The 27,969-nt window shown below is 33.6% G+C and overlaps 1 protein-coding gene and 1 long non-coding RNA gene across 3 annotated transcripts in view; one reads left to right on the forward strand and one right to left on the reverse strand.

Moving 5' to 3' along the window:
- LOC119066414 (1-phosphatidylinositol 4,5-bisphosphate phosphodiesterase classes I and II) overlaps nucleotides 1–27,969 on the forward strand; it is a 106,587-nt gene that overhangs the window by 26,421 nt on the left and 52,197 nt on the right. For both annotated transcript variants that reach the window (XM_037168886.1, XM_037168887.1), the window contains exons 3-4: nucleotides 2,311–2,457; nucleotides 17,038–17,175. In XM_037168886.1, coding sequence (XP_037024781.1) covers nucleotides 2,311–2,457; nucleotides 17,038–17,175 — 285 coding nt within the window. The remainder of the gene's footprint in view (nucleotides 1–2,310; nucleotides 2,458–17,037; nucleotides 17,176–27,969) is intronic.
- Nucleotides 9,459–27,943, reverse strand: LOC119066415. Its single transcript, XR_005085743.1, has 3 exons — nucleotides 27,932–27,943; nucleotides 26,075–26,079; nucleotides 9,459–9,631 (listed from the first exon to the last, which is right to left on the reverse strand). It is a non-coding gene; the product is annotated as an uncharacterized LOC119066415 (long non-coding RNA).

Consider the following 27,969-nt stretch of genomic DNA (forward strand, 5'->3'; position numbering starts at 1 on the left):
AACAATAAAAAACTTATTTTGTTCATTTCCCTGATGGAAATGAGCCATGAATATGTATAATTGAGCATGCGAAAGGAATTAATTCGCTAATTTACGAATATGTTGTTTTAAATAGAAATTCATAAATCTCATAAATGTTTACACCGACCGACCAGGCAAATGAAATATGTGGCGGAACGATGATGTGTTATAATAATCGGATGAATAGAGAAATTTGGTTAATTGTCGCGATTCTTCTTCGGAATATTTTTGTTATGAAAATGTAACAAGCTATGCAAAGATCAAATATTTTAACGACACCAACGAGTTTCCACTATAGAACCTATCTTTCAGCTAATGTGCACATTGTCTGCAGGATATGCTTTCATTCCATTGTGTAATATAGATTTTAGATCTAGCAAATCTTTCTTCTCGTAGGTTGTCAGACATATTAAGGAAGTAACAGTTATTTGGTAATGTCGTTTTTATTGATTGTTACGCAATCATTGTCCCTATTTATTATCATCAAAAATATAAAATTCAGGTGCGCCACACCACACCACCTCAAGGACACCGCCTTATTTTAATGTTCGATCTTCATTTTTTTTTGTCAATCTATAATTAAGCAAAGTTTCGGCAAATAAGACAAATTAGCGCTTTAAGTGTTTTCAGCCTGATGATTTTATTTACGTTAATTTGCATAAAAAGCTTTCGAAGTGACTATTCACTCCAGGGACTATTTTTGAGAAATCGGATTTCTCAAAATTCTCAAATTTCTTGAAAATTTCTCAAATTTTTCAAAACTTTAAAACATGTTTTAACAATGTAATTTTATATACAGACAGACATAAAAGTAACCAGAGAATTCTTAGTCGAAAAAGATCAAAAAGAAGCCTTCGATATTCAATTTTCAAGTATTTATCAAAACTGTCTGTCTAAATCAGTTCCAAAAACGTTTAATATATTATCAACATCGTTAGACACTTAACAAAGTTAATGTTCCTAAATTTTATTCAGAAAAACAAGAAAAATATTTTCTAAAATTTTGAGAAATTGAAAGAAATATTTCTTCGGGGACGAATAGTGAATCTATTAGAGGGATTTCGATATTAGCTTGTAATTATAAACTTGTGATTTATAGTCGTCTCTCCATTTCCATACATTTTATAGGGTATGAATAGAAGTATTTTCGATTTTCCAATTTTATTCGCAATTTCTCTATGATTGCATTTGAAGAGGCACACCAACACCAAACGGAAGTGGATTGGAAACTTTTTCCTTCGTACTTTTCTACAACTATGTATCTGTTATGTAGTCTCCATCAATTTCTTAGGCTTTTCAAAATCACTTCTATTTTAGTAAACAAGTGCTTGAAGCCAACACAAAATCTTCTATTCTTTACAATCCTGTTATAGTTTCGTATAAACAGATGGCGCTCCTTTTGGTCGTCCGAGTTGTCATATTATACATATACTCACTATGCATGTAATGTAGGATGTCTTTAAGAATTTTTGAATACGTAAAGTGTGACGGCACAAATCTGCGGACATGTAGCAGTAGTCTGACACATATTGTTCCTTCATTAATAAAAAAGCTTATTGCATACACACGATGATTTCCCATCAATATTATTGTCCTAGGAATCACAAGCAAATACTATTAAAACAGACAGAAAAATTTACTCTTACCCTACCTTGTACCCTTTTCTTATACAATACAGTTTGATATTGACATTTAAGGGGAAATCTTGACGCTACCCTCAAATGCCAATAATATACTATTATGCGGTAATGGATTTTGTGGGTTATCTAAGTAAAGGGAACTCTAAGCTAATTTCGTTTACTATACTGTACGAAATATTTCACGTGACATGTGGATTCCCAATATATTTTCTAACGGCCACGCAACCAACTACCAACGTCATTTTTCTTGTAACTGAGTTGAATATGTACTAAAAAACAACTTGCGAATATAACTTACTAAGTTGACCTTATAGGGGTGAATAACATTCACAAAGGATGTGGTGGGCGAATAGCATCAACTAAAAACTTTTTCAATTTCGTAGAACTGTTATTCCATAAAATGCAATTAATCTTCTTTGTTTTCCATTTATTCAGAGAGGTCGTCTACTACCACCTGTCCATTTCAAATGTTTCATAATTCGTTTTCAACTTTAATTATTAAGATTTATTTCAACAAATTTTTTTTAATTGTTTTACATTTTTTGATATGATTATCCTTCTCTGTATTACGCTCTCATGTTTCCATTATTTCTGTATACATCATAAAGTGTGTGATGTAATTCTCTTTCCGTATTCTTTTTCGTTGCAGGATTCAGGCTCTGGCACACCGGTCACCATGCGTATCGATCCAAAGGGATTTTATTTATGCTGGGTCGACCAAAATAATGAGATGGATTTGTTGGATATAGCTACCATTCGAGATGTACGGACCGGGCAATTTGCCAAAAAACCAAGGGTGAGTTGTCTTTTGCATAATGTTTAGTGTTGTGCTGTTTCAGACATTATTGTAAAGTTTTTCAATTTTGTTCAATTGCAATTATATTTGCATGTACTTTTGTATTCGGAAAAGAAAAAGTTATGTGCCATGTTGCTGGTGTCTCAATCGGTATAAAATGTGTTCGAATATAATATGGTGTACCGTAGGTATAATAATACAAAATTGCTGACAAAATGAAATTAAATTTAATTGAATTTCCGCATTCGTATTATTTTTCGGAATTACATTCGTTTGGATGTGTATATTATGCGAGCATACGTTTTTCTCTGACTAATTCATCGCGCATTTCACGAAAATTAAATTAATATTAATTCGCTGGCATTGTTCCAGTTTTCTCTCGTTGGGATATGAATAATAAGAAAATTTCTTGGCCTTTCTCTTTAACTTCGGTTTTATTTAGTTAGAATTACAAACGAGTATTAACAAGAAACGATTAAAGTTTTAACAACTGAATGAAATTGGGTAGAATAGATTGGTGGATGAGGATGAGTTACTAAAATTATTCGGAAAATTACTGCGGAATGAGTAAACATGACCATTTAATGTGACAAATAAATGAACGAATGTTAAAGATGTGACACCTGCAGCAGTCACCTGGTGTAATATGTTAGACATTTTAGAAACTATGTCTTTCTATCGGTACTCATAGGTTGGGATTTATTACTGTCTGAGAAACATACTTGTCTAACCTCTTGCTGAAACAGAAAAATCAATGATGCATTTCCAACGATTCATTTTTTTCCATTCAACATCAAGGTGATTGGTTGAACATCTTTTACAGATATCGATTCAATTTCTAAGAAAGTCGACTATTCTTGAGTCAGAGGCAGCAATCTGAGCATAACACAAGAATGTAGCACTTCAACATTCATCTTTATTGAGATCATAACCGATTCAATTTCAACCACAATTCAACGAAGAAATTCGTAACAATGTGTGCTCCAATGCGCTCCATTTACCTTTACACGTCCGTATCCGTTTTTTTATGTATGAGTACCGACCCTGATGTTTTTTGTCTATAACGGACGTCGCTATAATTGTTCATTAACTTCATCATCTTCCTTTTTATTTATAAAATCTTCACATTAATGTTCGAAACTGTGAACTGACTATTAAGCGATTTCCTTGAAATAAATGAGTGTATGCCATCAAAAGGACAGGATGTGTATTGAATGGACAACAAACATTTAATGGCATGTAATTAAATCGTTTTGATATTAATAATTAGAAGCAATTTCGTCGCTCTACACATTACTCATATCGAAAATTTGAGATGTACGATAGCTGTCATAAATGTTTTACGTTATACACTACGTGGTTGTGTTTGCAATTTTGATGAGGACAAGGAAGGAAAGAATTCGATGTGGAATATGAAAATAATGTTATTTCACTCTGCTGCTACTGCACCAAATGCAGCACAAATTGTATGATGTTTCATTCATTTTTTTTTGTCAGGAGTTCTTCTTGTAAATTAATATTAAACAAAGTGCCAATACGTCGGAATGCAAACATTAAATCTGTTACTTCTTTTGTTTAAATTGTCAAAAGGGTTTTATTCAAAATCTGTTGGTTTTAACGTGCATTTATCTTCATAAGAGAATTCCACCAAAACTTATCGCCTAATATTATTGTCATCATTTTCGATAACAGATGATTAACCTCTTGTCGCGGATAATAGCGTTTCTTTATAAAAAAGATTAACCTCTATCTTCTACATCTTTTTTTTCGTCTGACTTGTTAGCTTTTTAATAAATTGATTCTCATAACTCCACGGTTAAAGGAAACGATCGAGATAACTTATATGATTAAGACTAATTAAATGATTTCACTTGATAAATTACACTTCGTTGTCATCGTGTAGTTAAATGCAAATTGTATTGAGATTTGCTTCAGCTATTCTACTAGCACCTTTATGTGTTCATTCAATGCACTCTATAGTGATATGGTTCACTACAATTCAGGGACTAAAATAAGGATTTTTTTCGGTGTAGCCATATCTTGTCATGGCCCATGTTTTTGTTCTGAAAGGGCCAAATGTGTAACACAACATTTGAAATAAATCATCTTAGGCGAATAAAGAAGTGGTTACACACTTTATTTTGATAATGTTCCTTAACTCAATGGTTTTAAGATTTGACAAACGAATTTTCTGATTTCGATAGATCATTCCGTAGGGTCAATGCGAAGTCATTTTAGGATTCATTTCAAATTTTAAAGATTCTCTCAAGTTTTAGAATTTTTTTGAAGGAACAGAAATCGCGAGCAGAGCGAGCGAATTTTTTGTTTACACTGACTTTCGATGATACGAAAATAGGAAACTTCACAACTCTAAAAGTATAAATGAATCTCTGATTCGAGCAAATAATTACGAAAAGGCTATTCGCACAAATCGCGATTAGTCTTTATTTGACTATTCGCACTTTGTGCCATTAGTACCTCTAAGGAAAAATGAACAGAATGCGAAATATTTGAATTCCTAGATTTGTTCAGCCTACAGGGAATCTTCTGACCAGAAGTAGTAATAATTCATCGGGTTGAAACTTTCTGGTGAAGAGGTTTCTATCAGTGCAGCGGCAATGGTAATTCAAACTTTCGAACTTATGACTCGCTAAGGGTGTTGCATTCTGCGTCTGAACTCAACAAATTTAACCAATGATTCGATTTTTGCCTTGAAATTTACTTTATCCTAAAATTTTCTCAAAATTGTTGAGGACAACTGCCATTTGTGACGCAAATTTTGTTGGTAATTTATTGGTTAAATTTCTTGAGTTCAGTCGAAGCATTAATTGCATGGTGATTGGAGCCATAGCGGGAAGTGAAATGCTTTAAATATGCTCCTCAGTTAGAAAAACCGTTTCGACATAAGATACAGTGAAATTTCCGTGGTCGCAAATGTCGATGGCAATGTCGCCACTTTGAGGGGAACTGTCGCCAATTGCCTACACACTTGTTCCTTACTTTAGTCCCTGCTACAATTTATATGGATGCAATAAAGTCATTTCCCGGGGGAAGTTTTTATATTGTCACGTGTGACGTTTGCAGCTCGAGTCGAAGGCGAGGGATGCAACCACACTAGGTAAAATACGAAGTTCCAAACAATTACGTAATCTGGGCGGCGAGAAGATGACGTGTCGCTCTCACTCCCCCCCCTCTCTCTCTCTCTCTATCTCTCTCTTATGACAGTAGATTGTGACTTTGAGCACTACTTCACAGGACCGCCAATGATTGACGCTGTCGACAAGTCGGTCTTCTGTCACTTCACACGAACAATATTTTCATAGACAAAATGATTTCGATTTTTAAATTTCGTATCTCAATCTGTTCAGGTAAGAAAATTCCAATTTTCTTAGCACTGGCTTTTTTCATGTGGCGCACAAGATTTTTTTTTCGTCTTTGCAACTGTCAGTTTGTTTTGGTTTTGAAAAATGGTGAAACGTCGGTGTTCACCTCGAAGAGAAATAGGAAGTTTTAACCTGAGGAATTTCGGCTCTCGCTTCGCTCCAAACTTTCGCTTTTGTTCGAATTTCCAATTTTCTCACCTTGGTAAAGAAATAGCAATTTACATAACTCGGTATAAAAATGGAAAGTCTCATTTTCGTGTGTTTGTTGACCTCGGCTTCGCACGAAAACTCTTTTTATCCCTAGTCATGTATAAAATACTATTACATGCTACATGCGTTGAAAACCGCCCTTTTCATGTTTCAAGCTTTACTTTCGTCGCCCTCAGCATGTAAAATCCATTTACTCAGTCAAATCACTGTGCGTTGACTCAGTCTGTTACTTCGGTATTGTATTATATCAATTAAAAGAGCGGAAAAGTTGAAAAACTGATAGTGCCACACTTGGTTGCTACATGCTACACTCTCAATACCCTGAAATATGCAAATGTGTGGAGACAGTTCAAAGCTACTAAAATCATGAATTCTTACATATTTTACTGAATGACAACGAGTTTACATGCTGCTATGGCCGTACTATCGTACATGGATGTAAATACTTTACATTAGAAAAATGTTCAAGTGTCAAAATGATATCACATCGACTCGACGGCTGTTCCCCGTTTCGTTATATGCTGTCTGCATTAATATTGCATAATTTCAACGATTCTGAAAGTAAACCCCTTGTTTGCGTCACTTTCTGATATCCCAGCGAGATTAATGTAATTATCAATATGTACGGTGTTTTGGTGGAACACACTTCCATCACGTTTAATTTTGTATAACCCTAACTCAAAAAATAATTTAAACTCAGTACTTTCACATAGTACCATTACCGTACCGTAAGTATTTACTCATCTCAAAAGCATATATCATAAGAGTTATCTTAAATCCTTATGAAACATTAAACAAAATAATCTTTTTCCTTTGTCACAGAGAATATCTCACGTGTCGCTCAACCTCTCCATTTTGCAAAATGACAATGGCAAAACAAGGAATTTCTGTTCTGTATGACATTACAACATTCGGAGAATGAAAAAAGATAGATGCTTGCAGCATATAACAAAAGAACTATCCAGCTATTAGAGCAAAAATATCGTACATATATATGATAATCTCCATCCCTATACCATATAGTGTATGCTCTCTGTGTCGTATAGGGTTCTGTTACAACACAGCTAAAACCTGGCATATTTATATGCTGCCACTAAACCATAGCATAGGCAAACTCCTCGTACGATTATTATTTCTACAACACAAATGTACGTTCTGGTTTGTCCCAGGTATAATATGCTATGTTGTATGCTATCATATTGTATTAACGCTGGTTCTTCTTTCAACATGGCTACATCGGTGAATATTTTCTCCGTTATTCACTCACTCAGAAACTTCTCACAACATATTACATACATTTGAAGCATACTTCATCTACTTAGTTTTTACTAAATAACATAAAAGCTGCTCATGATGTCAGAATGTGAAACTGTTTTTATGGCCTTACGATTCGAGAATTTATTTAGAAGTGACTCGTATGTAGAGTTGAAGTTATAAAACGAATGTCAATAAAGATGCTTCGGTTTAACATAGATTTTTAGAATATATTTTTTATCGCTCGTTCAGAGTGTGTTTTATATAATAGAAAGTATTATGTTCCTTCATAACTACAGAGATCCGTTATGTAAGATGGCAGATGGGTGTTCAACACGTAACCACCATCAAAGAAACACATATCAAATGAAACAGATCGAATTCGTTAGTTTTTTTCTTCGAATTGTGATAACACTCATATATCAAAAACATCTAATCTTACAACAGCAATCATAAAAACGTTTAAACCATAGAAGACCCAGATTGACCGCGTTTGCTATAAGCAAAACTAGTTCTGTAAAAGTAAAGTTTGCCGAAATTATTATTGAAGAGCCTTGTAAGTTCTGGTATTGGGTTTTACAACAGCATCGTGGAACCTTCGTTACGTTCCACAAAATGTTTACGGTTTACGTTCACAAAATGCGGAATTTTTACATTTCTCTCAATTATGTACTATAGTATGCTTAAGAGGCATCGATGCTTAGCCTACATTTGTGTGTCTCGTATTTCAATTTTGATGATATCTTTTCATTAGAATCCTTTTTGAAATATTTACGACCGCAATAACGACCACAAATGTGTTAGCTTTAATAAAAATTAGCTTTCGTTGTAGCCAAGGCAGCTGCCTTGTTGTAGCTGTTTGACCAGTTCTGTGAAACGTCAGCAGGTTAACGAAATTTACATATCTATTTTCTATTGAAAGCTAACACATTCATGGTCGCTATGGAGGTCCTATATTAAAAAAAAGCATTCTGGTGAAAAAATATTAAAAGTAAACTAAAATCCAGTATTTAAAAAACGCCCAAATGTATGCTTTTCAGCAAAGCATCGACGCCTCTTAACATAGAAAAAGACGAAATGAAAATCCCCAGATATGGTGCTGACGCTTCATGACGTAAATGTATATCCTTATCCTGTACATTCAGTACATATATTTTCTGTGTATGTGCAGGCTTTAATAATGATTACATGATTCAATTTTCTGCATAGAGAATATTTGTGAAAAAAAATGTGCACAAAAAGTGCATGATGTACATTTCCAGCAACGGTAAACATAGATACGAATAAGTTTTTTGTTGCATACTTTATGAATTTCAGAACTATACACATCTCTCAGATTTAATTTTAGAGCTATGTGAGCGACACCGCACAATTCTAATTTACGGTTTCAGTGAACTGCTGTGGCAGTATTTCGGTATCACATTCCTCTTCTAAATATTCCAGAAGTACTAAGGTCTGTTATTGCATTTTTAGTGCAGATTTTTCCATAAGTTTCCCTCCGAAACTGTGTGCTTTGTTCTTTCCTATACTTGTAATAACAATCGAAAGTTACCTATCTACATGGATACATTTATACCCTTTGTGTATACCCTAGAAGAATCCATATAAATTAACACAAATCAAATTGAGCACCAAAGTTTATTTATGCTGGCACGATTGAGGCCTTCTTAACCTGTTAATCTGTTATCGATAACGACGACAAAAATAATGACAAGCTCTGGATGATATGGTCCTTTATATTGTAAAATACATGTTCAAATATTGAAGTACAAGATTTGAAATCAACCGATTAAAAATACTTTGATCGATAGAAGTAATAGACCCGATAATAATGCTGGTAATATGCTTGCCGTCTGTAACAGATTAATCTATTTGTCTTTGTAAGATTAAATCAAACATTATTGCAGGAGGTGGGATTACACTAGCGGAATTTTGAAAATCGACACATTTTCTGTTTCGTGGTTTACTGGTTTTTTGTGAATTTTGCATGTATTTTTATATGGAGAAATCATAAACACAGAAACAGAAAATGTGTCGGTTTTCAAAATTCCTTGTGTGTACGACATCAGTTCTCTTTTTTCAATTCAATGTCAACTCTACCGATAGAGAATGATTCAATATTTGACTGAAGGATGTCGCTGTTGTTGTATAGACTATTATGATCAGAGAGAGAAAACTGAAGACTGGTTAATTATAACTTGCCCTACGGGACTTGTTAAAGTATTTGCTTCTCTTTCAACATGTTACGATGTGAAGGAAAGGACCGAAGATCAGTTTATTGTAACTTGCCTTAGGGTACTTGTCCAAATATTTTTTTCATCTTTCATCTATTGTGACCAGAAAATGCGAAAAAGCTGGTTTGAGTTAGACAGTAATGACGGATTTTCTGGCCGCGAGACAACAAAAACATTTCCCATCGTTTCATCACATCAATTTTGTTCTGAAGGAGAGCACGGAATAATATCACAAAATAAAATTTTAGTGACAATGCTCACACATGGACAATACTGACTACGATTCATTACAATCAATTTTTTCCACCAATTTTTCTATAATGTCAATCAAACATGACACAGAAAACCCGAAGAAATAACATCACTTCAACAGATTCTTTTCATAACAATTTTCTTCAAAATCAAAGTCCAAGTCAAAAGCGTTACATGTCAACAGAAACTTTAGTGTTTGCTTTTCGTTCCCTCCAATTCGATATTCAATGTCCATCGGTTTATATATACACACTGACAAACTTGTTCGGTTTCTGTATTTTTTTAACACTTTTACCATCAAATGTGCTAACATATTCAGCATACATATTCAATGAGTAAAAGTAAGCTTTTCCGGTCAAGTGAAAAACAAGCCAGTTAGATATGAAAATGAAAATAAATAAAACTAACGACTTGAAGAGTAAATACGCTGTGTAATAGATTTGATAATGTATGAATAAATAAGCATGTGAATAACTAGTAATAAAGTGAAACGTAAATATTTATGTGAATTTCCTGCAAAAGAAAATCATTCCGAAAAAAAAGAGATCAAAATAAACAACGACGAAAAGAGCAAGAAAAATGTGATCGTAACGGTTGGTCACTTGAAATTTTATTTTCATTCTCACTTTTATTGTAACACACCAGCAACATAATATAATCTTTTCGTTCCAAACGTTATCCTTTACAATGAAGGGATTTGTTCTGCTTTTCGATTGCTTCTTTTCGGAATGCTTGGAATGTTTTCATCGTTTTCACAAGAACTTTTGAGATTTCATTTCAATTGCACACCGTTTCTGGGAACGATAAAATTCAGGTTAAATTTATTAGTCGGATTTTATATTTTTCTCTCGTTTTTCGTAGTTTTGAAGTTAATTTTATATGACTTACACACTGCTGCCCACTTTCAATATGTGTTGTCTGATAACATTCTATTTAATAAAGTTTCCAAATGCATTGGTATGGAACGAAAAAAGTACAAATGTGTGTTTCGATTCCGTGAAAGAATTTATTCGCTCAAGAGGCCACTTCGCACTAATTACAATTGAACTTTTTTTTTACTCATTAATTGAACCTGTTAGGACGAAATTAGCGTTAAGAGCGTACTCTAATTTAGTTAAATATAGTCTACAGTTGGGCGTTGAAATAATCTATTTTCGTCGAATTCTTTGAATTCTTTTTATTCTTCGTTTTGGGAAAAATTATTTGTGTTTCAATGTGTCAGCATTGTATACAAAACAGTTTTCGATGATTTTGCATATTTTCAAAAAAAAAAAATGTTTTTACATTTTTCTGAATGTTTGTCAAATCATCGGAAACGGTTTTCTGTACAGTACAATTGTACAATGCTGACATATTTTAGCATACGATTTTGGTCTCACTTTTTTCAAAACGATGCATCAGATGAAAATATCTTAGAATATCTTTTTCCTGCTTACATTTCTTCAGCCCACACATAGAATCCACCTGAAATCTGACTATAATGTATGCTACTGTCGCGATGCTACTTTAGTACACAAATGTTTTCATAATCGAAGTCAATATAATTTGTGGATTTCACTTATAATCCATGAACTCGTTCAGGAACTAAAAATTCGTTACCCAAAGTGATGATTTTGACATATCTTATATGAAAGAAGTGTCAAAATCCTTACAAGTGAAACTTAACGAAGAGTTTCTGAACGAGTTCAATGGAACGTATAATGCATCAGTTGATTTTGTGGGTTGGCAGTATGTGTAAAATGGAAATTTTAAGTTAATTTCGTTTGCTGTACAAAGAAATCGACGAAAGTACATTATTTCAACACTTAAATGTAGACTATAGCTAACAAAAGTAGAGTGTGTCTTGATTAATGTCTAGTACCTCTTAATGGTAATTATTCGTCTCCTCGCAGAAATGTAAAAAATCAATTGACTTGCTAAATGTGTTACTATCCAAAACAGCTGGTATACACTAATAAACAATAATGAATGCTTTTCAGTTGCATGTCATTGTGGGTTTAACATTTGCATAGCTAATGTATTCAAATGTTACAAAGTATCAGTATTAGCTCGATCCCAACGTTGGTACATGCAGTTTAGCAAAAATGTTAGAGAAGCAGTCTCAACGAGAAACAGAAGGTTTTACTGAGAAATTTTCTTTGAAGTGCTGACACAGAAACTTTCCTGTTACATTTACAAATATTTTGCTATTTATGTTGGGATTTTGCTGGGTTACTTTTACGACTGGAAATTAACGGAACAATTAACAAGTTGATTGATCTGTAGGCTTACTATCAAATTGGACATTAGTAAATTCATTGTTTCACATTTTCAAGGAAATTTGAATTTTTCTCAACTCAGTGACGAATGTGAAACTTTCGTTCGGATTTTCGTACATATTTACCGCCTTGAATTGTGTAACGAAGTGCTCGAAATGAAAATGAAATTAATAAAAGAAATTTACGTATATATGATTATTAACCTCAGTTTTGCCTCGGATTAATCAAATTCACACGAAAACTCGACTTTTCAACGTTTTATCATTTATGTAAATAACTAATTGACACAATTTCCAAACACTTTTTCTACTAAAATTTTCTTTCAAAATTTGTGCACCATTCCGTTACACAAACGAAAAAATCGGAAGTTTTTCTGCAGATCATTTCGTTTACCTTTGAACTAATATATTGTATATTGTACGCAGGTTCACGTATGAAAATTCATGTGAAACGAAATTTGAAATCAAAAAAACGTTTCTTTTTTGTTTACACGGAAACGTGTTCGACTTCGACCGTGAACGTCGTATATCATCTTTGTTTTACTATACGGAACGTTCAAAATTTTGTATAATTGTTTACTAAACGATAAAGTGGGTAATTGTAAATTGTTTATAGAAAGAATGGTTGGATTGATTGATTCTTTTCATTTTGTTCAAATATTTACGGTTAATAATTCATAGAGGTATTCTTGTTATGGATTCTCTTTCCAATAATTAATTCATTTAACATTTGACAAAAGCGTGGAAAAAAGACAATTGAAGTGTATGCTCTGTCACAGAAATGTAGGATATTTAAGTCATACAAGGAAAATCAGATTTATAGCCCTGATTAGATTAGCGGTTTAATGGAGACTTTTCAGTGTAATAACTGAAGCTCGTTCCCAAATCTAAGATCATTTGTCCTTCCTATCAACTAGCTAATAGCTAGTATACACATTTCCCCTTTCAAATAAAAGCAATTACTCCCAAATGTATGCTTTTTAGCAGAGCATCGATGCCTCTTAAGGCATGGTGACTTAGCTGAAACTATAGCCTATATTTGGGCGTTTCGTATTTTATTTTCGATGAAATATTTAATTTTATCAGAATCCTTATTGAAAAAAGTAAGATGACAATAACCACCATAAATGTGTTTACTTTCAATAATTGTGGAAGTTAGATCAGCCTTAAGAAAAGTCAACAGTTCATGCAGATTTAGGAAAACTTTCAATGGTTTACGTAGAGTGTCCAGAGATATTTGTCGATTTTACGACTGTGTTATGAGGTATATAACAGCTATTATCTCGCTATTATCTTGCCTCTACATGACAGTATTTATGCATATGAGTTTCGTTATTAGTGGGATATCCGTCCACCTTACAACACAAAAGCATATTTATTTTTTTATTCTTCAAATACCATTTTCCTCCAGCTACAATTACAAAGTAAAGAAAGAAAGTTCATAATTTACTGAAAGCCGTTTATTCTGAATGATTTTAATACATTTATTCTGACTGCCTGCTTGCCGTGTCTGCCACAGAAAAAATATGATACGGAAAGCGTAAAAAATAGATTTAAAAAAAAAACGAAGAATGAAACAACTTTTCCCAGGAAAAGCAAAAGTGTCGCTTAAAAAGTTATTTATTGCTCATAAAAAAAGTTTTTTTTTAAGAAAAGTTTATCCCTAGCACCTTTGTGCGGCATTGTCTTCGTCTATATTGGTATTGCATAACAAGGATAGGCTGGAAGTTATTTTTTAATAGATCGAATTGTACCGAAAGATATGGGAAATGTTTCGAAAGTAATGGCAGTGCTGGGAAAAATTTTGGTTAACAGTTTCAGTTCAACTCAAATTATAAAAGAATACGAGATTCCGTCAAAATTAACCACTTTTTTACTTCAGATTGAACACATTTGGGAAAAAAATCAATAAATAATCGGAGAAGAAGGGTAGATGGATCTGTAATATATCTGGAAGTGTTCTATTAGCGAAATTGAAAACTGACAATTTTCTTTTACTGTCGAATAAGTGAACTCGTGTTCTACAGTTCTTTCACACTAGAGAATACCTTTTTTACCTGTTACCAATCGTCATCTAAACACTTCTACGAATTAAAAAAATGTTTAGATTGTGAAAATACATCTATGTACAGTAGTGTGTAAAGTAAACGAACTAGAGCGTAAAATTAATGTTTGTAATAATGAGGACTGCACTCATGTACATAAAATCTTGTCCCTAACTTGCTCCTTAACTTGTGTTGGACTTTTTTTTGCATACGACGATTTGAGGCTTCGCCTCGGGTTGATAGCTTTCACAGCTGTTGCGCAAAATTTCCAGGTCGGCACTTATTACGAAAATAGCTATACGCCGTCCAAATTGTAAAAGAAAATATATGAAAAGCCATTGCGAAGTTTATTCTTCACATCTATTTAAAAGTTGTCGATATCGATTTAGCTATTGGTTACTGTTTGTAAATTTATAATCAACCATTAGATACGGCGGGTTTCTGGTCTAAACTTCCGATAAAATTTTCTTTTTGAAAAGAAATTTTTTTCATGATTTTGAATTTGTATTATTTATGTGGAAAAGTTTCCAAACTTTGAGATTCTTATGGGCTGCTTATCTGTACTTTAACTAGCAACTATATATCATTGTATCATACTATCGTACATTATGGTACGTTATGCAATGCATACTTGATAAAACTATTTTATATCTCGTTTTCTATGACGTCATGGTAATTTTGGCCTCCAACGTGTAACTTTAAAGTTAGTAAATTTAGTCAATATTCACAGATCGAAATAGCCTTCAGTCTTTTATCAAATGTTTTGATAAATTCACAAATTACGAACACGAAAAATTACGAATTTCAGGCTCCCGTCCTTCCTGAGAAAATTTCGAAAATACATGAAACCCATGCCTTCTGGTCTGACTCACATATCTAGAATGCACATTTTTTGAAGAAACTGAAATGCAAAATTCAATAACATCTGTTAGCGACAATTATGACAAAAATAAGCAACGGGCTATAGAGCTAGTAGGGTTGCCTTATATAGCAAATTGTATATTTAATCTAATGAAGTAAAAGACTTTTTATTAAGCATTTTTAACAAAAGATGTAACATATGCGCCTTCTGTTTGCATGAGTATGAAATTAGTCAACAGTGTATGGTTCAACAAACAAAAAAATTAGTTGGTATTTTGACATCGGTAAAACGAAGTTTGTTTGCTAGAGAGGTTATTGGTATGATGTTAAACAGATCAAACAAACTTTTTATATTTATTCAAAATGATTAAGGCCCGTCATTGGGAAATGACAGGACAGTTTCCCGAAAATGTATGGAAAATTTTATCACAAAAATTCACCGAAAAAATTCAAAGAAACTCACCTCTTAAGCTTTCCATAGTATTCGGTCATGGTCTCTTTAGGTCGCCGAGGCATATTTGAACACTAAACACTTTTTACTCGATGAAAAAACAAAAAGTTTTTTTTTTGTTTTATCGCGACAAAAACACAGAAAATATTTCGACACAATTGTGACACTCCGCTATTATAAGTACTAGAATTAATGTTTGCTGTGTTCACTTCGGCGGTAAAATATTTTCATTCAAAAAAGTGTCCGACCCTTCAACGATGGTAGACATTTATTAAAATTGTAACCTCTCCCACTTCTTTAGAAAGCTAACAAGACTTCGCTGAGTCTAATTATGCCAACTCTTTGAATAAAAATATCGGCTGAGGTCGAATAATTGTCCGCTGAGCTTTAACAAACCTCCGCTGAGCTCTAATAATTCTCCGCTGAGCTTTGACAAACCTCTAATGAGCTCTAATAATTCTCCGCTAGGCTTCAGTAAGAGTCCGTCAGACCTTAGCACGTAGTAGTAAGGCAATGAAGCTAAGCGAACACTCAATAAGCATCAGCGGATACCTAATAATTGTTGCTATGATTTAATAAGACTCCACTTAGCTTTGGCAGATCTCCGCTGAGTGTCCGATTAGCTCCATTAAGCCTTCCAGAAACTTCCTTAGGCCTAACGGACACTTCCTGAAGCCTATCGGAGAATTATTAGAGCTCAGCGGAGGTTTGTTAAAGCTCAGCGAAGAATTATTAGAGCTCAGCGGAGAATTATTCGACCTCAGCCGATATTTTTATTCAAAGAGGTGGCATAATTAGACTTCCCGAAGTCTTCTTAGCTTACTAAAGAGAAACGAACATTTATTTACGCTCAGTGCAGTCTTACGAGAGGCTAAATTTTTAATAAATGCTCTCCCATAGTTGAGAGAATGTCCGCTGAGCTCTCGTAAAGCTTTAAAAAATGGTCGATGAGCATTATTAAATGTATACGCTACCCTTTGTCAACCGTTTGATGATTGTTTTTAAATGTCCGACACTTTTTTGAATGAAAATATTTTACCGCCGAAGTGAACACAGCAAACATTCATTCCAGTACTTATAGTAGCGGAGTGTCACAGTTGTGTCGAAATATTTTCTGTGTTTTTGTTGCGACAAAACAAAAAAAAACTTTTTGTTTTTGCATCGAGTAAAAAGTGTTTTAGTGTTCAAATATGCCTTGGCGACCATAAGAGAGTATGCCCCAATACAATGGAAAGTATCAGAGGTGAGTTTCTTTGAATTTTTTCGGTGAATTTTTGTGATAAAATTTTCCGTACATTTTCGGGAAACTGTCCTGTCATTTCCCAATGACGGGCCTTAAGTCGAAATTCTTTTCAACCGATTGCTAAAAAATCATTGATTCTACATGCTTATGCTCAGTAAAGTGCACTTTACGTAACTGTTTACATCGGTCACTTACCGCACACAAGCATGTAATAATATCTTACATAATTGCTTGTAAGTTATTTTTTTGGCTTGTGTGATTTTAACTTGTGTGACTCGCCTTCGACTAGTTCCGCAAGTCTCACACTCCTCACCAAAACAACAAACTTACAAGCAAGGACTTAATGTACTATTAAATCTATATATAATCCTATTTTTCTTTATTTTTCAGGACTCCAAACTACGGCAAATTGTTACTCTCGGTTCGCAAGACACGTTAGAGGAAAAGACTGTCACTGTTTGTTTCGGTTCTGACTTTGTGAACGTTACTTTTATAAATTTCTGCGCCACACGGAAGGAGATTGCACAAGTAAGTACGAAGTCGGTTTTATTTTTAGCCCCGTACGAAGTACAAAGGGGCTTATAGGATTACGATGCCGTGTGTAATTGATGGAATTCGAAGCAGACGGTAAGGGCAAAGTGTTTGCCTATGTTCATAGATGACGAATCTGCAATAAAAATTTTGTCTGTCCGTCTGTCCGTCTGTCCGTCTGTCCGTCTGTCACGTCGATATCTTGAGTAAATCAAATCCGATTTCAAAAATTTTTTTTTTCCCTGAAAGATAGTCGAAATAGTGAGGCTAAGTTCGAAGATGGGCATATTCGGGTCGGCCCTTCGTGAGTTAGGGCCACCTAAGTGATTTAAGGTCTTTTGGTGATATTTATAAATAAAATAAACGATGGAAATGTAAATGACACGGCAAATGATAGGTATTGTCAATACCAATCCAGGAAAAAAAAGTTTTTTTAAATCGGGTGAGTGGACCGTGAGTTAGGGCCTTAGAAGTGAAATGCTACTAGGGCCCTATGTGTATTTTACATAGAACTCGAGTAAATTTCATTCGTTTTTCGTAATTTTTGTTTGATTTGGAAGGTAATCGAATTCCGAATAGAATGTTGTTGAAAAAAAATTAAATTTGGGTCCTTGGCCTAAGGCCGCTACTAGGGCCCTATGTGTATTTCACATATAACTCGAGTACATTTCATCCGTTTTTCGTAATTTTTGTTTCATTTGGAAGGTAATCAAAGGCCGAATAGAATGTTGTTGAAAAAAAATTAAATTTGGGTCCTTGGACTAAGGCCACTACTAGGGCCTTATGTGTATTTTACATATAACTCGAGCAAATTTTATCCGTTTTTCGTAATTTTTGTTTCATTTGGGAGGTAATCAAAGGCCGAATAGAATGTAGTTGAAAAAAAAAATAAATTTGGGTCCTCGGACTGAGGCCGATACTAGGGCCCTATGTGTATTTTACATATAACTCGAGCAAATTTCATCCGTTTTTCGTAATTTTTGTTTCATTTGGAAGGTAATCAAAGGCCGAATAGAATGTTGTTGAAAAAAAAAATAAATTTGGGTCCTTGGACTAAGGCCACTACTAGGGCCTTATGTGTATTTTACATATAACACGAGCAAATTTCATTCGTTTTTCGTAATTTTTGTTTCATTTGGAAGATAATCAAAGGCCGAATAGAATGTTGTTGAAAAAAAAATAAATTTGGGTCCTTGGACTAAGGCCACTACTAGGGCCCTATGTGTATTTTACATATAACTCGAGCAAATTTTATCCGTTTTTCGTAATTTTTGTTTCATTTGGGAGGTAATCAAAGGCCGAATAGAATGTAGTTGAAAAAAAAATTAAATTTGGGTCCTCGGACTGAGGCCGATACTAGGGCCCTATGTGTATTTTACATATAACTCGAGCAAATTTCATCCGTTTTTCGTAATTTTTGTTTCATTTGGAAGGTAATCAAAGGCCGAATAGAATGTAGTTGAAAAAAATTTTAAATTTGGGTCCTCGGACTGAGGCCGATACTAGGCCCTTCAAAAAAATAAAATTTTAGGGATATTTGAAATTTTTGTTTCTTTTGAAAGGAACGTCGTACGGGGCTTCGTAATTGCGCTATGCGCAATTTCTAAGATGTACACATTCCATAATAATTTTACTTTAACTACATTAACCGGCGCAATAGGCCTACGGTCAAAGTAGGGTGACAGACGCACTAGGGTCACGTACGCAATAGATATACGGGTTTGTACGGGGCTCAGTCGCAGCAAACGCTCCGACTGTTCTGATGGCTCGTTTTGTTGGTTTCTGTTCTGTTTTCCGGGTGAAAAATTTAATTTACTTTCACAACTATGCACTTTAAGAATTGCGTTAATGTAAACCGTTTACCACAGTGGAATTGGTAATGATAAATTCTGGTAAAAAATTCTAATTTCACTAAAAATAAATATTTTCTATTACTTAAACTTTTGGAAACAACGACCATTAACAATAGCGTCTAGTTATTGTCCTCTATTAGCATGCACAAAGAAGACAATGACGTGCACTTTGGTGTAGAATATTTGGTGAAATTTGATCTAATAAAAAGTTTTCCGACAATATAAAAGTTAAATTATTGGACAATAAGCGCACAATCGTTTGTGGAAATTTTTTAATTTGCTTCGTTTGCAGTGAAAATTTCGAAATGAAAATATTTTATTTGTTTCAACGTTTCAACGCGAGAGAAGATTACCGGGGGACCGGGGCACTGCTTTTAATTTTGTGAATTTTATATGAAATTCACATGTGTAATATAAAAGTAATTATGCCACTGTGCGATTCACTGTATCCTATCAGTATTTTGACGTAAAATGTTGCACCACCCCCTGCTCCCGGAAGTAAAATATTATGAGTGTAACGAAATGTTTTTGTTTTGTGCAGTCATGCTTGTGTAACAGACTGTACGATATGAATCAGTTTGCTTTACGACATGTAATAAATGATTAAAGCCGGAAGAATTTGAATCGGTTTACTACACGTCCGTTCAATACGTCAGATAGTCTTAGAATATGTCTTCTTTTCCATTGGAATATTTGAATTTTGAATATTTAAGTGGAAAAGATTTTTCATAACACAGGCGTAAAAACTATTACTTTCTCCCCTCCACTGAAGCTTTAAAAATCTTTTTTGTGAAGATGCAATTTACAACTACCTCGTTGAACAAATAACTATTTCAGATGTGCGTTGTGATTTACCTTATTTGCCCTACTCAATTGTTCCTCATGGCCTAGAAAATTGCGTTTTGTTGACGATTGGTCGAATGACATTCTTAGTGAGAAATTGAACTTTTCTCGCTTGAACTGTCACTTTGTTTATGTTCACAAAAATGTTATTATTGTTCTTTGTGTTGTGTTAGGCAAAGGAACACCCCGTACATAAAAAAACGTTGTGTTCACACCTCGGATAAATATGAAATTCAAACTCGAGAAAAATTGTTGGTATTTCGGACATTCAAAAATTCTCATCGAATTTAGCATGACATGGAACTTCCATAATGGAAGTCATTGTGGAGTGTGTCTGTAATCCACATTATATTTCATTTCAGAAACGAAGAATTAGGTTCCTTCCGCTTTTCTTTTTTGCTTTTTTGCTCTAACGAATCAAACACAAAAAGTCTAGGTTTTTGTTTACTAAACGAAATAAGTGGATTAGAAAAATACGAAAAGTGATGGATTTCTACCAGTAGCTTCCTACTTAATTTCAATAAAACCGAATTGAGAGTAGCGATAAAAGACTCAAAAAATACTCGAAATAAAATGTTATTTGTCACCAAATCGAAGCGAATTCACTCTAAAAAATGAAACAAGAACCATAAAATGTTATGCTCGTTTCCATATTTTCCCGAATTACTTGCGGGAAACAGCTTTTATTTAGAGGTGTTTAACAACTCCAAGCGCCAATGGAAAAGTTTACCTCACAAACACAGACAGACAAAAGCCGAAACCGAAGTAAAATGCTTTCAGAAATATTCAAATCATCGAAAAAAGAGCGAAAACTTTCTCCTATAGTCTTCTATTCATTTTAAACATATTGTGTGTATTATTTCGAGTTTTTCTTCTTGTGTGTTTTTATGTCCCACAACGTCTTTAAAAACATAAAAGGCTTGCTACAGATGCTGGGTACTAAAACAGTATTGTTGTAGAAAATGCGTTATTATTTATCATAATAATACAGTTCTCTGTGTAAGGGATATGTTTTTGAATATAAAAATAAATTCATATAAGAAATCAGTAGGGTATAATATGAGTGTATCTTCATCCATTCCATTATGATAAAAGGTGGATGTGGAATTATAATTCAAATAGTGGTTGTAAAAACATAACAATGGAATACTTAGCATTTACACGCTACATAGTTAAACTTTATTTGTAATGTAACTCCACTATCGTACAGTCTGACTGTAACCGTCACTTTTTCATTCAGACAATGCAGGCCAAACTATTTATTTGACCAACATGGAGTAGCAGAACTATTGTTCTGAAAGTTCTAGATAGCGATAGCGTTCTTTTACGAACCGAGAAAACATTATAGACCAAGAGCCTGGGTGGATACGTGCATATGGGATCCTTACAAAGTCAATATTTTAAAACTTTTCATACACTAAACGAAAAACAATTTGACAAAATTGGATTTCGTGCAATGTGTTTCGATTGAGACATACACTTGGTGCACTCTCGTTAAGGTCCTCCTTGCGCTAGAAAGTAAACGTCATAAAGCAAATGTAACAGTTGGGATCACAGGACTTTTCCATCTGCCATAGTGACGTTTCAAACGTGAAACGAAAAAATAAATATTAAAATAATGTATTTCTCCTCAATTCTGTTGGAGAAACCGAATTAAGGAAAAATAAACGATTTTCTGACTACTTCCGATTGTCACTTTGACATATGGAAAACACCGGCTTCTGATCCCAACTGCCACAAATGTTTTCATAACAACATGTCACAAGCATCAAACCATGGCAAGAGACTTATAATCATGAAGGCTCTGTTATTTGGATGTATGTAAAAAGGACTATGTTTAATTCCAGTTGATCCGTGATATAGTTTTACAGTTCTAGTAGCATAAATCGTGGTTTTGATGTTAGACTTTGATTGGTTAAAAAAGTGTTCCGCACTTTATGTCGGCGAACAAACTATACTGCGTCATTTTTTCGATTGGAAGTGGGGAACAATAAAAGCATTTATAGTGAATATTGCTGTCGTCATTCGTATTTAAATTTTTAATAATCGATAAAGGGATGTTAACTGCCTATTTCTCTTCTTTTGATTTGTATGTTTTGCGCCGTTGTGGCTGTATGAAATTATTCTTCTGCCGAAAATGTGTTAGCGTGAGACATGACTGTGCATAATTAAAAATTCATTTTCATTAATTTTTCTGTTTAATTTAAAATTACTGCTTTTCACTCTGATTATGTTGACAACGATGTAAAAATGCATGTTTCAGGCATTAAAGTCTCAATAAAAATGTTTGATGTAGCGTTTCGAAATGTATACACAGCTACCAGAGGCGTCGAGTATGTGCTTGCTGGTGGCACAGTTAAATGTTGCGTATTGTCGATCACATCAGAATGTTGTGTTTATTGGAAATAGTATTTTACAAGCTAGATGCGTCGAAAATCATACTTTTCAAGTTTCAAACACTACTTTCGACGCCCTTTAGATGTAAAATCCAATATATAACTTCACATAAAAATGAAAAGTCTCGTTTTCGTGTATTTATTGACCTCGGCTATGCCACGGATCAATAAAATTCACACAAAAACTCTGTCGCTGTAGGGTGTAGTCGATAAGAGATGACTGAAAGATTCACAGATGCATTGAAGCACCCACCAAGAAAGCCAAAGTCGTCTTCGCTGTCCATTTCATCGTAATGACAGTATGAAGGGAAAATCGTATTTTTAAAAGTAAATAAATAGCGCAAAGGTAGAACGTGACATTTTGGGTGTAAATTTTTTGACAAATATTAAAATTAAACTTAGCAAGAACTCTGGTTTCTATTTTTTAAAATATTACACATTGAGTAAACAGAAACACCATAAAATATTGAAATTCTTTGGATCTGCTCTCCCAGGAAATAAAAGCTCGAAGGAAATGTCTATTCAGCATTTAAATGGAAAAGAATAATCTAACGCACTTACATGGAGTACATCGTTATCTTGATTGCAATCTTTGATTCGCCAACATTGATATAACAATTTCCGATGACCACAATCAGCAGAAAAACCAACAACTTCCCTTGCTTCTAACAGCGACAGCCGCTTATCAACGTAACTAAATGCTTTCTTCGAATCTGAAGATCAACGATAGCGATTTTCATTTTCGTAAGCAGTAAATTCAAGTCATACAAGTACTCACAAATTAGTTTTTAATATTTTTGTTTACATTCGGAAAGCGTACCGTGCTGTTATAAATATAGTTCACATCGTTTGTCATTTTATCTTTTATATGCAAGCCAAACGAATATACGTATGAACACACTAAGCATTTGCCATATTTTCGTTTTATTTTCCTCGTCTCATCGAAGACTTTTATTATTTCCATGCGAGCGGTTTAATACGAAATAAATTAATTCCATTTTCAATAAAAGAACAGAAATGTTATAGATTTTCCGAGTGGGAAACTCACTGAAAGAGTTGCCAAGACTTGTATTTATAAGCGAACGATTTGTAAAAGGTTGGGCGGGGTAGCGTGGAATAAATGCGGTGCGCGTGCAATAAAATAGTAGCAAGAAGATAAACGAGTTTCGTGCGGAAGCGAGAGTTGCAAGCGAGTTGCACATACAGTGATTTCCCCCTCGCATTGTTCGGTTTATTTTTTTCTGTGGTAGCGCTCGGATTATTGGCCAATAAACTTCTTGATATAAATGTACATTGTGTGTGTGGAAACAAAAGTTTGTGTCTGAGAAAATTGACGGATATAAATTCGTCATCGCCTCTGATGCTGTCATTTCCTTTAAAATTAAAGCGACAAATTTTAGATGTCTTTCTTCGTCCAATAAAGAACTCACCTTTTTCATCAGAAAACTCATGAAAACTATACACGACGCAATACTGTGTCCGAAACCCCCAAGGGCGATTAGTGGATAATATTTTTCTGTGTTCACATCGGTGATATCGATAATTCATTACGCATACGCACATGTTAGTATTATTATGGTAAAATGTCGAACATAGCTTAATTTTCACTAAACGAGAATTTTTCTCCCGTAAGACAAGTAGCAAGAGCAGCGCAATGTTTTCGTTTGTAGTCTCTGGGGGCAAACAGCGTATTAAATAATATTGTAACGTAAAGATGTGTTAATAAGGGTAATATTCAAACATGCATATATGCCGTACTCGTACGATACGAGGTACAACAGAACAGGGATTTTCATATTTAGAATATAAATCCAGTACTTTATGTAGTACATAAGCCAGTTTCTTTTCAATATTTTCGTTTGTGCAGAAAAGAATGAGTACAGTTTTGATATAAGATAAGCATAATAGTCATCTCAATAGCAAGGAAGCAAAAGTCAAGTTTTCGGTTGTTCACCTTTGGCGAGGCACTCGACTATCAATTTTTCTTTCAATGAATTTTGACCATTTTTTTAAAGGATTTTTTAGAGACTTTCTCAAAATTTAAAATTCGAATTTTTTTTGTGGTTTTTCTTCGAATTGGACGAAAGATTTTTTTAGTGTAAAAGGATTTTTTATGTTTATCTGCCCCTCAATAATGTCAAATGTATCTCGTCTAAAAAAAAATCTTTGAGTTTCTTTGAAACCATCGAAATATGCCTTTCAATTTTTTTACCCTGATACAAACAACTGTTACATGGATCTCTTCTTCCCCGGCAATTACGGGATGAATAAAAATACATTGCCGAACTTTACATAACAACGCACCATCTCCTTTTCCTAACCAACTATATATAGTTATGAAAATGACATTTTTATATGGAAAGTCTTTTTACGATGTTACCTTGTTGCAATGATCTATAAAACTAACACTTGCAATGTTTCAAAACTAACCGAAGGCATTAAGTTTCCTTTAACCCGTTTACCTAATAAACTAAAATTTCAAAAATGTTTTTCTAGAAAATTTTTATTTTTATTTTCTGTCATAAAAGTTGTCTCGTTTTAGTTTTCCGCCATAAAATTCTTGTAATAAATTTTATATTTTCGTTGAACGGTGTAAATATGCTCTGGTCTGTGCTGAGTTTATTATCTATTAACATGTTTGCTGCAGACAGTATTTATGTAGGAACTGCAGATCTCGGCAAAGCTCAACTTTTACCTGGCCTGACGTGTATTTTACAGAAAATTATGAATGCAAAAGAATGAACCTGATATGGAATCATTTTGTCAGCACGCTTTCAAAACAAAGAGAAACAGAAAAAAATGAAAATGGACTCAGCATTAAAATATAATTCAGTAGCTCACTTCTCACTTATTCTTTTTTTTATCCATTCGATTCTCTTCGCAAGATGATAAACTCGTCCATAAATTTTGAATCAAACATCCACCAAGCCTGTCAGGATTAGGAGACTGACATCTACTTCGCTTCTAACGATTAAGTCATTCAAAAATATCGTACGTAGTTTGTGAATTAGATACATTGTGTATAGCATGTTATCTGTCACCGGATGAAATGGTTCCAGTGTAATAATTGTGATTGATATCAATTAGAGTACCATAAGAGTAACACCTGTTCTTCAATAATCCCATTCATTGTCAAATGGTGGAAAATATGAATACAGAATTATGGTAACTCCGGTTATTATAATAGAACGTGAATATGGCTGCGTAATCCACAGTATTATGTCATTTCTCTTATGGTTTTATATGGAATAACGAAGGAAATGCCAAAAAATATGGTGAATTTATGGAATCTTTATACATTTTTTATTGCAATTTTACGAACATTGTAACAGAAGAATTTTTATTTCGTGATTGTTACATTATATGAACTGAACTGTATATTGTCACTTCTGTTTCGCCATCCATTTTTTTTTATTGTTATCTTGATATATATCTCTCAAATTTCTTTTTTATCCTGAATTCAATACGAAGATAAACGGAAGCCATGGAACGATGGTTTTAAAAATCGAATTCCAATCATGTACTTTAACTATGTACGTAGGTTTGAAATTTACCCGATATTCTGTGCATATTATTGCCATCACATTGTAAAATATCATCTATGCAGATGTCATTGAAAAAATAATAAAATTTCTGGGATTTTATGGTTGGAAATTTTAATTTAGCCACTTGAAAGAGTAAAAGAATCTCGTTTCACTATGAATCGACGGTACGATTTCTACTTGGTTGAAAATTTAAGAACCATTCAAAAAGTATGTCACCCAAAAAAATCAACTGAGCTTATTCAGGTGACCCAGATTAAACGATAACTTGAGCTTCTATCAATTTTCTTCAATTTATTTATTTTTTGAGAGATCGAAGAAAAATTTGATGTGGACTTTAGTTTAAGATAAAAAAATATCAGGAAATCGCAAATAGATCTCAGAAATAGCCCTGCCCACAACTATGCAAAGAACTATCAAATCACACTGACACTAATTCTGTTCCAATCAATGATTTCATTACAATTAATGAATTAATGAATTAATTACATTATTAATGAGATTTTTTTTTAAACATCGCATTTAACCTGTTACAGACGGTAAGCATATGAACAGTATAATTATCGGGTCTATTACTTCCATCGATCAAAGTATTTTTAATCAGTTGATTTCAAATCTTGTACTTCAATTTTTTTTAAACATGTATTTACTGTATAAAGTACCATTTTACCCACAGCTTGTCATTATTTTTGTCGTCGTTATCGATAACAGATGAATAGCCGTATGTGACAGGTCAATCGATTGCAAGATGGATTTAGTTCACAAAAAACGTTACACTAGAGGCGACGTAAATTCAGGATAAACGGCAACTTTTGTTCGGAGAAATGGGATTTTTTGCGAGTTACTCAATACACAGGATTTAACACAATCAGGAAGTAATTTATTTAAGAATGAAATTAAATGTTGAAAATTTCTTAAATGAAAAAGTTTTCCAATAAATTGAAAAAAAAGTCACTCAAACGCTGACTTGTTCAAAAAAATGTTCTAATTAAAATTGGCAGCTGGTCCGCGTAATATGTGGATTTAAACTTTATATGAGCAAAAAACCATTATTCTCCATACAAAATACGCCGTTTATTCTGAACAAAACTATAGAAGATATAGCGATCTATTACATTTTGACAAAAACTACTACTGCGTGCCATGCCCTATTACTCTGCTTTTGTATAAAAAATGTTTCCAGATTTTTTACAGTGTCAAAATTCGCTTGATACACTGTCCCGTTTCAGTACTTTATTTACAGTACCATTTATGCTTCTTTGTTCTTTGTTCCGATGCTTTCATATGCAAGTGTTCGCAACTTTGACTGAATAAATAAGATGGCGCGCTGCACGCATGTTGTTTCTGACTTCGTTTTTTTCTCTTAATTTTTGGCGATGCTTTCCTTAATTGAAAATAAATTATTCAAAATTTCGATGCATTATGTAATGCAAAAATGCTTTAAATAACGTTCAGCATCGAAATAAAATTTAAAAATGTTTTGTTTGGAACTTAATTGTAATCAACTGAAAACTAAATTCATGCTCGTAAGAGTTGCAAGTATTGACGGTCAGAACCTTTTGGGATTATCCTCTATTGTTTATCTAGTCTAATCGGTGTAGTGTAATACAGAACACAAAGCAACACTCGCTTTGCTCAAATCTTTTCAAAAAACGGCTAATCATCTGTTATCGACAGCAACGCCAAAAATATCCTAGAATTATTGTGGTCTTAAATAGCAAAATGTATGTTTAAATGAATGATGAAAGATTATACTGTTCCTTTATACGTTCAGTTTCTATCAATCTTTTGATAGAATTAGACGATTTTCAATTTATGTTCAATTTATTAGCTGATAATGGGAAGACGTCGCAAACAACTTCTCGACCAAATTTCAAAAACTAAGACGTTCTCAACACGACAGACGACATCAACTAGAAAATTAATGGATTTTCAATTAAAATACATTTTCAATGAGCTACGATCAAAAGGCTTCAATTCAATAAAGTTCAACGATCCGTTCTTTTTAAGGTAAAATGAACAAAAATCCTTGCTCGAAAAAAAGTAGCAAAATGTTACTATACAGAACGTGTGGCATATATTCACGACGTCGTCGTCCGTCTAAACAATTTCAAATTACCACTCTATTATCCTAAATGAATCATCCACAATCCCACA

The sequence above is a fragment of the Bradysia coprophila genome, chromosome IV, assembly GCF_014529535.1.
Source record: "Bradysia coprophila strain Holo2 chromosome IV, BU_Bcop_v1, whole genome shotgun sequence".
Classification (NCBI taxonomy): domain Eukaryota; kingdom Metazoa; phylum Arthropoda; class Insecta; order Diptera; family Sciaridae; genus Bradysia; species Bradysia coprophila.